Source organism: Salvia miltiorrhiza, chromosome 8 (assembly GCF_028751815.1).
Source record: "Salvia miltiorrhiza cultivar Shanhuang (shh) chromosome 8, IMPLAD_Smil_shh, whole genome shotgun sequence".
Classification (NCBI taxonomy): Eukaryota; Viridiplantae; Streptophyta; class Magnoliopsida; order Lamiales; family Lamiaceae; genus Salvia; species Salvia miltiorrhiza.
The window spans coordinates 39,261,410-39,275,455 of NC_080394.1; the positions used below are offsets into that span (position 1 = coordinate 39,261,410).

The 14,046-nt window shown below is 35.8% G+C and overlaps 1 protein-coding gene and 1 long non-coding RNA gene across 2 annotated transcripts; both read left to right on the plus strand.

Annotated features, from left to right (window-relative positions):
• The first annotated feature begins 88 nt into the window (after positions 1–88).
• On the plus strand, positions 89–937 carry LOC130998461 (DNA repair protein XRCC3 homolog). Its single transcript, XM_057923880.1, has one exon. It carries the CDS (start codon positions 89–91, stop codon positions 935–937), a length of 849 nt encoding a protein of 282 aa, XP_057779863.1.
• A 9,897-nt stretch (positions 938–10,834) lies between these two features.
• LOC130996716 (uncharacterized) lies at positions 10,835–13,822 on the plus strand. Its single transcript, XR_009092753.1, has 3 exons — positions 10,835–11,025; positions 12,880–12,946; positions 13,546–13,822. It is a non-coding gene; the product is annotated as an uncharacterized LOC130996716 (long non-coding RNA).
• Positions 13,823–14,046: the final 224 nt, after the last annotated feature.

The window sequence follows — 14,046 nt, forward strand, 5'->3', positions numbered from 1 at the left end:
TATATTAGTTTCGACATTTGCGAATTAACCATCTCATGAATCTAGTTTTTTCTTCCCAAAACAAAATTTATTTCATGCATCCTTTGAAATGAATTTGCAAACACCCCTTAACGTTTTGTGTACCAAAAAAATCACATTTGGTTGTCCTATTCTTGATCGTGTATTCGGCGGTGGAATTCCTATCTGTAGTATTACCGAACTAGTCGGCGAAGGTGGGACCGGGAAAACACAACTTATGTTACAATTGGCGCTAAACACGCAGTTACCGGAAGCATTAGGAGGTCAATCAGGTAATTCGTTGTACCCGAATTCGGAATTATCATTTCCAATTAGAAGATTGAATGAAATTGCTTCCAACAATCCCTTTCTCGAAGATAACCCGTTGGATAAGGTCTTTGTTCATTCCCTCGGAAGTTTTGACGAACTTTTATCAATTGTTGCACGTGTAGAACCGTTTTTGTCAAACAATAATGTTAAGCTCATTATAGTTGACTCCGTGACAACATTATTTAGAACGGAGTTCTCAAATAATGGGGCCGATATGTCGAGGCGACAACAAATGTTCTTCAAGATTGCGGGTAAATTTAAGATGTTTGCAAGTAAGTACGATCTAGTTGTTGTGATGACAAATCAAGTTGTCGACTGCATTTCGGGGTCCTCGAATGAAAGCATAGGGAACATTGAGACATTGCGAAGTTCTGAACGTAATGTCATTCCGGCTTTGGGTTTGTCATGGGCAAATTGCGTCAATACAAGGCTTATGATTTTGAAATCCAATAAGATAAATTGCGAAGATGGAAAATCAGAAGCGTCAACTAGTACAAAATGTTCTAAAACCTCCAGAACTTTGGTCGTGATATTTGCACCACATCTTGGACCAGCAAATTGTGACATTGAAATCAATTCTGACGGTGTATTCGGCTTCAATTCTTCGTAAGCGTATGTAATAAGTGCATCACATTTCATGGATTGAACTAATAAAATGATAATGCAATTTTCAGTTTATTTGTACATACAATTACGAATATATCTACCTATATTTTTTGCACGTTTGTAAAGTCCCACGAGTATATGATAAACAATTCGGAATGATATAGCTTTAATTCAATCTTTTTGCGGTGAATAAAACGTTCTATGATAAAGTATCACTAATACTCTTGAGATTCCATCCTGATTAGTGATGATTCAATCTTGAAATGTCAAATTCTCCACTTGATAAGTGGAGATTCAATGTTTAGATTCCAAATTCTCACTTGATAAGTGGAGATTTAATGTTTAGATTCCAAATTATCACTTGATTAGTTGAGATTCAATCTTTAGATTCCAAATTATCACTTGATTAGTTGAGATTCAATCTCAACATTCCAAATTCCCACTTGATTAGTTGAGATTCAATCTTCACTTGATAAGTGGAGATTCAATCTTGAGATTCCAAATTCTCATTTGATTAGTGGAGATTCAATCTTCACTAGATAAGTGGAGATTCAATCTTGAGATTCCAAATTCCCATTTGATTAGTGGAGATTCATTCTTGAGATTCCAAATTCCCACTTGATTAGTGGAGATTCAATCTAAACATTCCAAATTCCCACTTGATTAGTGGAGATTCAATCTTCACTTGATAAGTGGAGATTCAATCTTGAGATTCCAAATTCCCACTTGATTAGTGGAGATTCATTCTTGAGATTCCAAATTCCCACTTGATAAGTGGAGATTCAATGTTTAGACTCCAAATTCCCATTTGATTAGTGGAGATTCATTCTTGAGATTCCAAATTCCCACTTGATTAGTTGAGATTCAATTATCACTTGATTAGTTGAGATTCAATCTTGAGATTCCAAATTCCCACTTGATTAGTGGAGATTCAATCTTCACTAGATAAGTGAAGATTCAATCTTGAGATTCCAAATTTCCATTTGATTAGTGGAGATTCATTCTTGAGATTCCAAATTCCCACTTGATTAGTGGAGATTCAATCTAAACATTCCAAATTCCCACTTGATTAGTGGAGATTCAATCTAAACATTCCAAATTCCCACTTGATTAGTGGAGATTCAATCTTCACTTGATAAGTGGAGATTCAATCTTGAGATTCCAAATTATCACTTGATTAGTTGAGATTCAATCTCAACATTCCAAATTCCCACTTGATTAGTTGAGATTCCAAATTCCCACTTGATTAGTGAAGATTCAATCTTCACTAGATAAGTGGAGATTCAATCTTGAGATTCCAAATTCCCATTTGATTAGTGGAGATTCAATCTTGAGATTCCAAATTCCCATTTAATTAGTGGAGATTCATTCTTGAGATTCCAAATTCCCACTTGATTAGTGGAGATTCAATCTAAACATTCCAAATTCCCACTTGATTTGTGGAGATTCAATCTTCACTTGATAAGTGGAGATTCAATCTTGAGATTCCAAATTCCCACTTGATTAGTTGAGATTCAATTATCACTTGATTAGTTGAGATTCAATCTTGAGATTCCAAATTCCCACTTGATTAGTGGAGATTCAATCTTCACTAGATAAGTGGAGATTCAATCTTGAGATTCCAAATTCCCATTTGATTAGTGGAGATTCATTCTTGAGATTCCAAATTCCCACTTGATTAGTGGAGATTCAATCTACACATTCCAAATTCCCACTTGATTAGTGGAGATTCAATCAAAACATTCCAAATTCCCACTTGATTAGTGGAGATTCAATCTAAACATTCCAAATTTCCACTTGATTAGTGAGATTCAATCTTCCCTTGATTAGTTTAGATTCAATGTTGAGATTCCAAATTCCCACTTGATTAGTGGAGATTCAATCTAAACATTCCAAATTTCCACTTGATTAGTGAGATTCAATCTTCACTTGATTAGTTGAGATTCAATGTTGAGATTCCAAATTCTCACTTGATTAGTGGAGATTCAATGTTGGGATTTCATATTCTCCATTTGATTAGTGAATATTCAATCTTGAGATTTCAATTATCTATTCGAAGGGAGTAGATTCAAAGGATTATTATAACGTATGATTAAATAAGAATACATAAAATTTCTTTCCATACACGGGTAAAGACCGATGGATAATAAGGATATCACCTATGCTGCGTGTACTGATACGCAATACTTTGTACACAATATCGAGGTCCGTAAATTTCATTGCCGCCAAATTTTTCACCAATATATTTTACATTCCTTTCGTACTTTGCCATTCAACATTTGCCTCTACATATTGGCACGTAGCGCAGCTCATTTACCCACAAATTAGGGTTTGCTCATCTAAGCCCAAAAAAAAAACCACCATGCCTCCAAGAATTAAGCGTATTGGCGCGCTCATCCCAAACGACGCCCCGCGTTCAAGCCACTCTGTGCCGGCGGCTTCTAATCGGAGCATATTCGCCCACATTGATCGGTACGATGATGACTCTGCTTTTCATCCGGCGTTGCATGCACCGACCAACCAAGGCCACCAAACTACTGAAGACGTATCTGTCGTCGACGTCAACGACTCCAGTGAAGGGGGCGAATGGGAACATGAGCCTGAGCCTGAGCCATTTCACTGCAAGATATGCATACCCAAAGGGAAGAAACGTAAGACTGATGGGGAAGGTAGTGAGACAGCACTGAAGGAGACACCTCTGAAGTGCGGGATATGCTTCAATGCAACAACAGAAGGGGGCACCCAACATCCTCAGTAAGTGTTGTTGTGTTCAGATATGTACATTACCGCGCGAAGAGTTATTTTAATGATTTAATGGTATTTTTTTTTTTGCAGTGTGTTGAAGTGTGGTCACATATTCGGACTTGACTGCATTCTGCTATGGCTGGAAGCAAAAATGCCATCTACTGTAAGCGTCTCTGTTTAAAATTTTGCCTTCCAACACGATCTACTTGCTCATATCCCACATACATTTCGTGTTGCAGTGTCCGTGCTGCGTGAAAGCCACACACGACAGGGAGTTAATTCACCTGTATGTGACGTCCACTAGGGATGAAAAGGTAATAATAGTAAACATACATTCAAACAAATTCTTCATCTACTTGTACTGCGTCGTGAATGTGAACCTTTAAACTTTTTAATCGTATTTTAGCTGGAGGATGCTTTGGAGAAGGTAGATGATGTAAGCGAACTGAACAAGAAACACAAAGCCGAAAAAGCAAAACTCATCGGGGTTTGTTGTGAATATTCATGTTTTTCACTTCCATAGATTCTACTTGTTTATCTGCTATTGTTCGTAAATAAAAGTTGTCTTTGATTTACGCGGCTTGGGTTTGTTCCTCGCTCACAGCTCAACACTTTGCTCTGCAAGTGCGTGAAAACTTTCAGTGAAACGCTTGCGAAAGATGGTGCAGCATAGTTGGAATGAAGTTCATGAATGTGGTTTTTGTTTTTTGGTACGACAAATTGTTTATTAAGAGCAGTTCATTAAAACATAAAGAAAAAAACAGTCACTAATTCTTCCAATTTCTTTGACAATGCAGGCTTCTATCGTGTGGCGCATGTAACTTAGGTCGTGGCAAAATTATTGTCGTCTTCAGATTTAACGGAAATCTCTTTTTTTCCCAGAATGCGTTTCAAGCATTTTCCAAAATATTTAGATTTCGTTGAAATCTGTTCTTCTGAATTATGTATTTGCTTGGTCATGACCGAACTCATATGTTTTTGTAATATTACTAAATGCAAGCACGAATTAAGTAAACTATTTCTCCATTGTGTGTGGAATGTATCGTCACTTGCATTTACTTTTTAAGTTTTTAGACTACACAAGAATAACCCAACTGCTATTCACTCTTAAAACAAAAAAGTATAATTTTTGTATTAAATATTGATGGCCAATATTTGATTCAGTTAATTAAAGGAGTCGCAAATTGACATGTTGAAAATAGTACGGTGATGAGATACATAGCCCCGATTTTTTCATGGGTAAATTTGGTTTAAAACCATAATAAATTTTCAAATTTTGGTTTTTCCCACAAACTTTCATTCTTGTTTCAAAAAAAAGATTTATTATGAATTTTGAAACAAAAATGAAAGATTGTGGGAAAAACCAAAATTTGAAAATTTATTATGATTTTATACCAAATTTACCCTTTTTTCATTCCAAATCCTATTTTTGATAATAAATATTACAATTATTTGTCAATTCATATTTTTTCCTCATAATGAGGAACTCATCCAAGAGAAATCTCAGAATTCAATTTTGTTCCATATTATATTATAGGATGCGAGTGAAGTAGAATTCGACCATAATATGGAATCTAAAAAAATCATCCAGCTCCATATTATATAATAGAATGCAGAAAGAAGAAAATTACTTAATAAAGAATATGAAGAACCCACAGCCGTAAAATTTTACACATAATCATCCAAATTGCAATTGTGACGAGGATATGAATTAGTGTGATGCATATATTTTTTCAAAATCTCATTCTCCACTATTATTTAGAATTTCGGTAAGGGTCATCCAAATTTCAATATCTATTAGCATTTTTAAAAATATTTTAACTTAAAGGGCTATACATAGTAAAAATTGGGCTGGACTTGTAGGCCTAATAACACGTTAACAATTAACAGAACAACAGGAGTCTCACGTTCTGTCATTCCAGTTCACCGCTACTACAAACTTAACATTGACAACATATGATAATATTTAGTCCTGCATGTCTACTTAGTTGAAATATTTAGTTCATATTAAATGATGAAAGTGGGTTCTTTATTAAGCACAAAACTATTCAAATAGTTTTATGGGAGTACTTACGTATCTCAAATATTTTCAAAGCTCAATTTAATAAGTGCATGCAAACAACAAGTGGATTCTTTTAAAATTAACAATGCACGATCAACCATAACTTATAATCTGCATAGGTGACGAGTTTAATCGAAATGCAGTTCAAAAACAGACATAAGTTCAAGATGTTACTTAATACACATCAATCTCAAAAGTGGATAACTAGGACAATGCGAACCAATACTCCACAAATTAGTTAATGATAATTGCAATAAACAAAATCTAGTCGACAGAGAAACGATCGGGAGACGCGTCGACTTCCTTCATTTCAGAATCCAGTACACCAAAATCCACTGCAAGATAGACGAATGGTTTTATGAATAAACAAATCCAATTAACAATTAAGTAACTAATGAAATAGCTCACCTGCTGTACCAAATCCACTGCTTGATTCCTCGTTCTCACGACGAACTCCACGTTCCCACATTCTACTATAAATCTTCCCCCGTGAGCTACGTTTCTTTTTTCCAATCGGGTTTCTTATAGGCCGATGCAAGGCTTCCTTCCTCACGTTCTTCGAACTCTTAACCAAGCTACGAACACTGTGAATCATATCATCAATGTATTTAGTCATTGCATCCCTACAAGTGTTGTTGTCCTTGAATAACCTCAACAAATCATACACACGCTTTACGTTGTGATTCACGAAGACCATGTTGGTAAAATTGTTTGGACCACCACAATCGATAGCTCGCTCAACAATCGGCATACGTTCCTTCGCGTCACGTCTCCACCGAATCAACACCATTTCATCCGGAATTCTATCCAAGTTCAAATGAAAATAGACTTTGAATAGATGCCGACAAATAATACCCTCCGTCTCCCATCTATGACATGTGCAGATACCCTTCTTACTTTGTTCATTTACCGTAACAACACGGTAACCTTTCATTGCGGTGGAAGAAAATACCTTGAAGACACATATTTCACCGTTTATATCAACAACTTCTTCGGCCATTTTCAACGTAATGGATTTCAACACTTCGGACTCATGAATTTTGAAGACATTTCGAGTACAAAGCTCACCTAGTTGCAACAAAATACCGGTGCGTTGGACAAACATACCGGGCATGCCTCGGCACAAAACATCCTCCTCAAACTCGCGAGTTCGCCAATTTTTTTGCATCTTCTCAAAACCAAGGACAAACTCATAAACACTTGATGTACTAGAACACAATTCTTTGATAACCTTGTTTGTTACTTCACTTCTTGATGTAGCATGCAACCCTCCTGAGAATTTCTCATTCGTGAAGGCGGATGACCAACGCTTCCTAAGGGTATACATACTTTTAAACCATCTATTTTCGCGTAAGTTGAACTCCTCAATCATAGAATTCTAAGTCGCCTCAAACTCTTCAATATTTTCACACCCGTTCATACATCGATACCACAAACTCTTGAATTGTTTGTTGTAGTTCAACTTACCGAATTGCTTCCCCGCATTTTTGTTTATATGCCACTGACAAAGCCTATGAGATGCTTGGCGAAATGTGTTGTCCAAACCATTCATTAAAGCTTGATCTTGGTCGGAGAAGATGATTGTCGGCTCCTTACGATACATAGCTTCCAAAAACGTTGAAAACAACCATTCATATGACTCCGCTTTCTCATTCGATAAGAAAGCCATTGCGAACATCACATTTGTACGATGGTGGTTAATCCCAATTATGGGAACACAAATCAGGTCGTACTTGTTCATCTTATACGTGGCATCCACCGAAACAACATCACCAAAATGTTGGTAGTCAATAAGGCACCGTGTATCGCGGAAGAGCAAATTTCGAAGCCTCCCATCATCACCTACATTGACCTTCCAATAAAAAGAAGGGTCACTAGAACCTTTGTCCGTGAAGTACTCCAAAAGCTTGTTTGCATCTCCATTAGCAACTTTCATCATATTCATGCGATCTTTATTGAACTCATTATACACATCCTTGCGTAAAAATCCGATATTCGCACGACAACCGGCTTCGTTCTCCATAAAACGATATGCACGACTTACACCAATACCACTGGAAGTCAAAGCTATAAGCAATATCTTCTTAGATTGTGACATGTTTCGGGCGGATCGGAGAAGGTAACTCTCACTAGGGTGGACCAACTCGTGGTTGTGCAGTGTCTCAAAAACAGTCACTTGCCATGGTGACTCCTCGTCAACTCTACAAACACGTAGTTTCGCCTTGCAATAGCACCTATGGGACTGTTTCTTACATACCGGAACGCGACCTTTCGAGCTTTTGTTATCAGGAGAGCCCTCGCAGGAACAATGATAAAACTTGGCACGAACAATCATAGTGTTAAGAAAATAAGATTGGGTTCCTTTTTTAACCGAAAACCCCTTAAGCCTTCCGTATTCTCGATATAACACATGCACCTCATCCAACGTGTCGACCGAACAACCAACCTTTAATTTGCCTTTCACTAATTTTTTGGTGACTTGTATAGAACAGTCGGTTTCCTCCGTCCCAACGGCAGTACTGTCAACATTATTTGAACGAAGCGGAGCTTCACCAACGTCACTAACTTCAAAACCATTTTCATCACTATGGATACTCGACTCAATTACGTTATCCTCGGATCCTTCATCCTCAACTCGTTCGTAATTGTTACAAAATGGGGCACTGTTCACGTCACCACTGAAACTATCTTCACCACCATCATCTTCACAAGTAACATTCAAATCGAAGCTCAATTCACCCATATCCAAAGAACACGTATCTGGAGAGGATTGAAAATATAAGAAAAATGGATACACACATATAATATGAACAACACTAAATTTAACTGCTTCCTGAAATAAATTAAAAATTCATGAAAGTCTAACTTTATTACCGAGAGAACACAAAAGAGCCGAACAAAATAAGTTGAGAATTTCATAAACTAATATAACAATTAAACAAATTAAAGAATATAACAAAACAAAAAATTCTCGCAAACTCAATTGACCTTAATTATTTACACACAGCAGGCGGTAAATAAATATGTCGAAAAATTCAAGCACAATCAGGATTCACAAATAAATAAATAAGTCAATCACATTACAGTAGCAAAACATTATTACACCAATAAAAAATTCAAAAATTAATAGAAGTAACTCATTATCCTAATAAGTAATAACTATGACGAACTAATGAAACTCGAAATAACAAGAGCTTTGTCAACGGAAATTTTTTACCTTATCTGAGATCGCCCAACAATCTTTCAAATTACACGATCCAAAAACTAACGCCGAATGAAGAAAAGAAACAAGACTTAAAATTTTGTGTGAGATTAAAAAAAAGGCTTCGCAAACATGGCCAAGTAAACCATTCAGTTGAAATTTCCTCACCAATACAAACTCAACAAAAAATATACGAAAACTACGGAGAAGAGACGAAATAGACGAAATGGAATTTGAAATTTGATCCTACGGTGCACAATTATTAATCTCAAAGTAAGACTAAATTCTGAGGCGAAACGTGTCCTAGCAGAAATGGAAAACATATACTAAGCCCTACATAAAATGTAGGCACACGTGGCATGTTTCAAACAAAACCATCCAACAAAATCCAAGGCAGTATTGTATAAAAGAAACTCGGACCGGGCCAAAATAAAGTGAGCCGAGGAATATCAGTTGAATGCTACGTGTCAAGATCTTACCGACGATGCGTATTACGCATTGTCTAGGTAAGACATTTCCTTAGTATTGGTTTGCTCGACAAAAAAGACATAGTATTACGTCTACAAAATGATATAGAACTCAATACATTGTAGATTACCTGTACACTAATACAAGTAGCCCACAAATAAGATATTTGTAATAACGTACTTTTAATTAATACTAGTAGAAAGATAGTACGTTGTACGTGTAATTAATATTATTTTATTTGATAATTAATTATTTTAGAAAATCTATTAATTAATTACTTTTATTAGATAATTTATTGAATGGATATATTTATCTATAAGCCTTATCAATAGATATAGATATATATCACATAGATTAATGTAATATAAAATGAATTAATATATTCTTATAGATATATAATAGAGTAAAATTTTGAAGTAGCCAAAATGAAACATAAAACACAATTTCTGGCCACACATTGAAAAAACACAAATTTTGGCCATTTTGATTGATTTGGACGTTTTTACCCTTAATGAGGCGGACCGGGTAGGATCAGGCACGTGGGTCGCGTGCCGGGTCGGGTTAGACACTTATGGCACTATTAGTGCCATAAGTGCCAAGATTTTACTTTGGTTTTATTTTGGATTTCCGTTGGCACTTATGGCACTATTAGTGCCAACGAAAATCCATAATAAAACCAAGTAAAATAATCATTTTGGGCACTTATGGCACTAATAGTGCCATACGTGCAGCACAAATACAGAAACTGTAATACCCGTGCTTTTGATGACGTGTTTAATTGCTTGAGTTTGAGTAATTAGGGTTTAGATCCCTTGTTTGATTTACTTTGTAAACAGATGAGGAGTTATATGAAGTTTTCTTATTATTTTTAAGATGTTGAGATGTTCTTTCGATGATGTAAGAATGATGTGAGATTTTATATTCGTATTTGAGTTTGAGTATTTGAATAATTCGAGATAATTATTTGAATGAGAACGATGAACTCGGAAGTGAAATCTGAGTCCGTTAAAACGTTTTTGAAAATTTTGACTTTTTGACGATGAATAGTAAAATACTGCTATTTCGTCTTTTTGTCGACTTTCAAAATCTTACGTGCACGTCGTCGAGAAATATTCTTAGTTTTTCGATACGAGTCCAATAATGAAAGTTTTTATTTTTGGACGACGAGTGAATAGTAAATCGAGATTTCTCGATAAACGAACCGAGCTCGTTTATCAGAATTTCGAGAACGAGCTTGCGTTTTCTATATTTATATAGAATTACGAGTGTAATGAAAGTGAGTAGGAGTTAAGAGGGTGAGTAACGAAGAATGTGGGTAATTAGTCGTTAAAACGAGACGAAACAGGATATTTAACGACTAACGGGTTAATATCTTAAATATCTAAGGTTACCCCACCAAAACCACCCCCAAAACCACCCAACACCCCTTTATCTACCTCACTCACGGCTGAATTCAGCCAACACACTCCAATCATCTTTGCTCTCTCACACACACAACACCCAAAACACCTACTTATCACGCCAAACACCATTTTTAGCTTGGACGGAGGTTTCAAGCTCCGATTTGAGCACCGAGACGAGCGCCGATCATCTTTTCGATCACGTATCTAAGTAGGTAAGATCTCTACCTACGTTTTGATGGTTTTCTTTTCGATTTTCGTCGACGTCGAAAAACGTCGATTCTCGACTTTATTTTGAAAGGACGTCGGATCGTCGTGAAATTTTAGTATGTTGTTCTTGGGTAGATGTTGAGCATGTTTAATGAAGGGAGTAAGAACGGAACGAACCGTAGCTATGAAACCCATGAGGGCAGCCCCGTTTTTCACATATTAGCTTGTCTTTCGATTTTTGTTTGATCGTTTTGACTTGATATTTGTGCTTAGGGGTATGCTAGAATCGATATATATTAAATTCGTATTTTTCCAAGCACGAAAATTGTATAAGTTTTTAGAGTATGATTATTTAAATTCGTGAAGTTTGGGACGTTGCATAATGAATATTATTGCGTATATGTGTTCTACGATATCACATGAGCATGCTAATTGATTTACAATTTATGGATGATAATTGTTGAACGAAATTAAAACTGGAATTCTGTCAAAATTTTACAGCAGTTTCAAGCTTATGTTTCGATGAGTTTTCATTGCTTGATGGCTCTGAAATTTTAGTATGTTTATCTATGATATGTGTATTTCGTCGCTGCAAAATTTCATGTGTTTTGGATGATGTTTGCTATTTTAAAGATATTTTGAAAAACCCTTGACAGAATCTGCCAACTGTTGGTAGACTTCACAAAAACGTTTATATCTATTAATCCATGAAGGATTTTGCATCACCGTTTTTTTTAAACGAAACTAGACTTCAATACTTTTCTGAAAACATAAGATTTCGATTATTATGACCTCTGAAATAGAGCAGTTTATTATTTCAAAAATGCCCTGTTCTGCTGTCATATTTTTCCAACAGTAAAAGTGTATGAGTTTCATTGTTTATTTGGCAGATCATATGAACGTTTTCTCTTGTGAAATTTTAACCAAATCTTCAAGGATACCTTTAGTTTTGGCTGATTAAATTTGATGGAATTTTATTAAGGTTTGCCTTGGTTTCTAATGGCCTAAACAAAATTTGCAGAAACTGTCAATCTTTGACAGCCTGCACTAAAAGAGCAATATCTCCAAAAAACCTTTAACCTTTTTGGTTAACTACCATTTTTAGAGTGAACTACACTTCATGAAGGTTTTGAGATCAATTGGTATGAGAGTTTATGATGATTGAGTTGGTTGTTATGAATTTTTAAAGATGACACAAAAACAGCAAAACTTTCTAGAAAACAACTTGATTATATTTGTTTTGATGGATGATACGATATGACTAAATGGTGTGAGTTGTGAGAGTTATGATTAACGCACATAAATGTTGGTATCTGACACTCGAACAATTGGTGTCGAGTATAAATGATAGTTTACTGATAAAGAGTTTTGATGATTTTGAATTGTTTGGTTTGCGTTGAAAAGATGTCAAGATGTTAAGTTTTGAGTCGAGAGACGAGTTCACGTAGTGAGATTCACGCGATGAAATCTCGTGGCTGACATTATATATGAATGGGTCATGCCGAAATTTTTAGTGAAATTAGGATTTGAGCATAGTCAATTCTTGTTGACCCGTGACTCAAATACATGCCTAATGGAAAGTTTAACTTTCTAATTGGTTAATTAGACGAGATGAGAGCGAATAGATCTGCTAAGAAAGTGGACTTTTCGATGTGTTAAATATTTCTTTTAATTGAAGTGCTGTTAATTATAACATAAGGATGTTATAATTAATGAGTAATGACGAGAGATAATAATTGTTATATTGATTAACAATCAAGAGAGATGAACATTAGAGATACTAATGTTTCATAAAAGAGATTAGATTATTAATCGAGGTTTCTTTTATAACTTCTCACCAATTCTTCATAACGATGAAGGTCCTTTTGGGAAGTAACGACTTGAGGGAGAGAGTGACGTTACTCATTGATACAGAGACACAACGAGGTGGGCATTACTTTTACTATACGTATATAGAGATCCCCTACGTATCGTAGGCCTCTTATACGAATGAATGCATGAGATGATCTAACTGTTAATTTCAGTTTCATATATATCAAATGAGTTTAAATGTTACATTCAAGCAAGTTATTTCATGACAAAATCTTTGAGTTAAAGTTATTTCAAGTATTGTCTTGCCATAAAATGTTTCAATTTTAGTATGATATCTATCTGCTTTGGCTTTGCCAATGATGCAATCGAATTCGGGTCCTGAGCAGTTGATAGCTATCCTGCCAGGACTAGTGTACACCAGTGACCGTGAGTCATCTAGCGGGTTGGCCGGTCAAGTGACCGTGAGAGGTGGCCACCTCTCCGGCACAAAGTTCCAGATATGATAGATTACAAGAGAACTTAGTCTGCAGACGAACTTTAAGAATCACAAATGAATTTAGTAAGCTTGGGCCTTTTTAGCGAAAAACCCCTTGCTGTACTGTTTATGATGGCATGACAATTTACAGTTTTGAAGCATGTATTTTTATACCTAGGCATACGTGCCCACTGAGTGCTTTTGTACTCAGCCCTGCATATGTTTTCTAAATGTGCAGGTTGAGCTGATGTGATGATGGTGCTGCAATGAGCGGAGTCTCCAGGGTTGTTAATAAATAGTTAACCTGTCTAGAATATGTCTTCATACATATGTCTAGCTACTTTCCGCTGCAAGATGTTGTTGATGTTATAGTATGTTATGTCATACTTTGAGTCTTAAGAGAATGGTTGCATATGATGTATAACTTGATTAATGATATTAATTAACTTTTATGCAGTCTTTCATAGACTGTTTTCAATTGAGTATTAATGAATAAAAATGACGAGTTTTATTAAGATGAGTAAGTTTTACGGCTATAAATGACGCCCCTTTTCTTCCCCTTCTTCTTTAACCCCATCCCTAGTCGTGGATCACTCGGCCTAACTATCCCTAGTTAGGGCGGGCTGTGACAGAGTGGTATCAGAGCGAAGGAAAGCTCTGAATTAGAAGTCTTGAGTTTAGTCTAGAATGAGTCACTAGACTAATAGTTATTAACAACCGTGAGCTCAGCGCACCATCA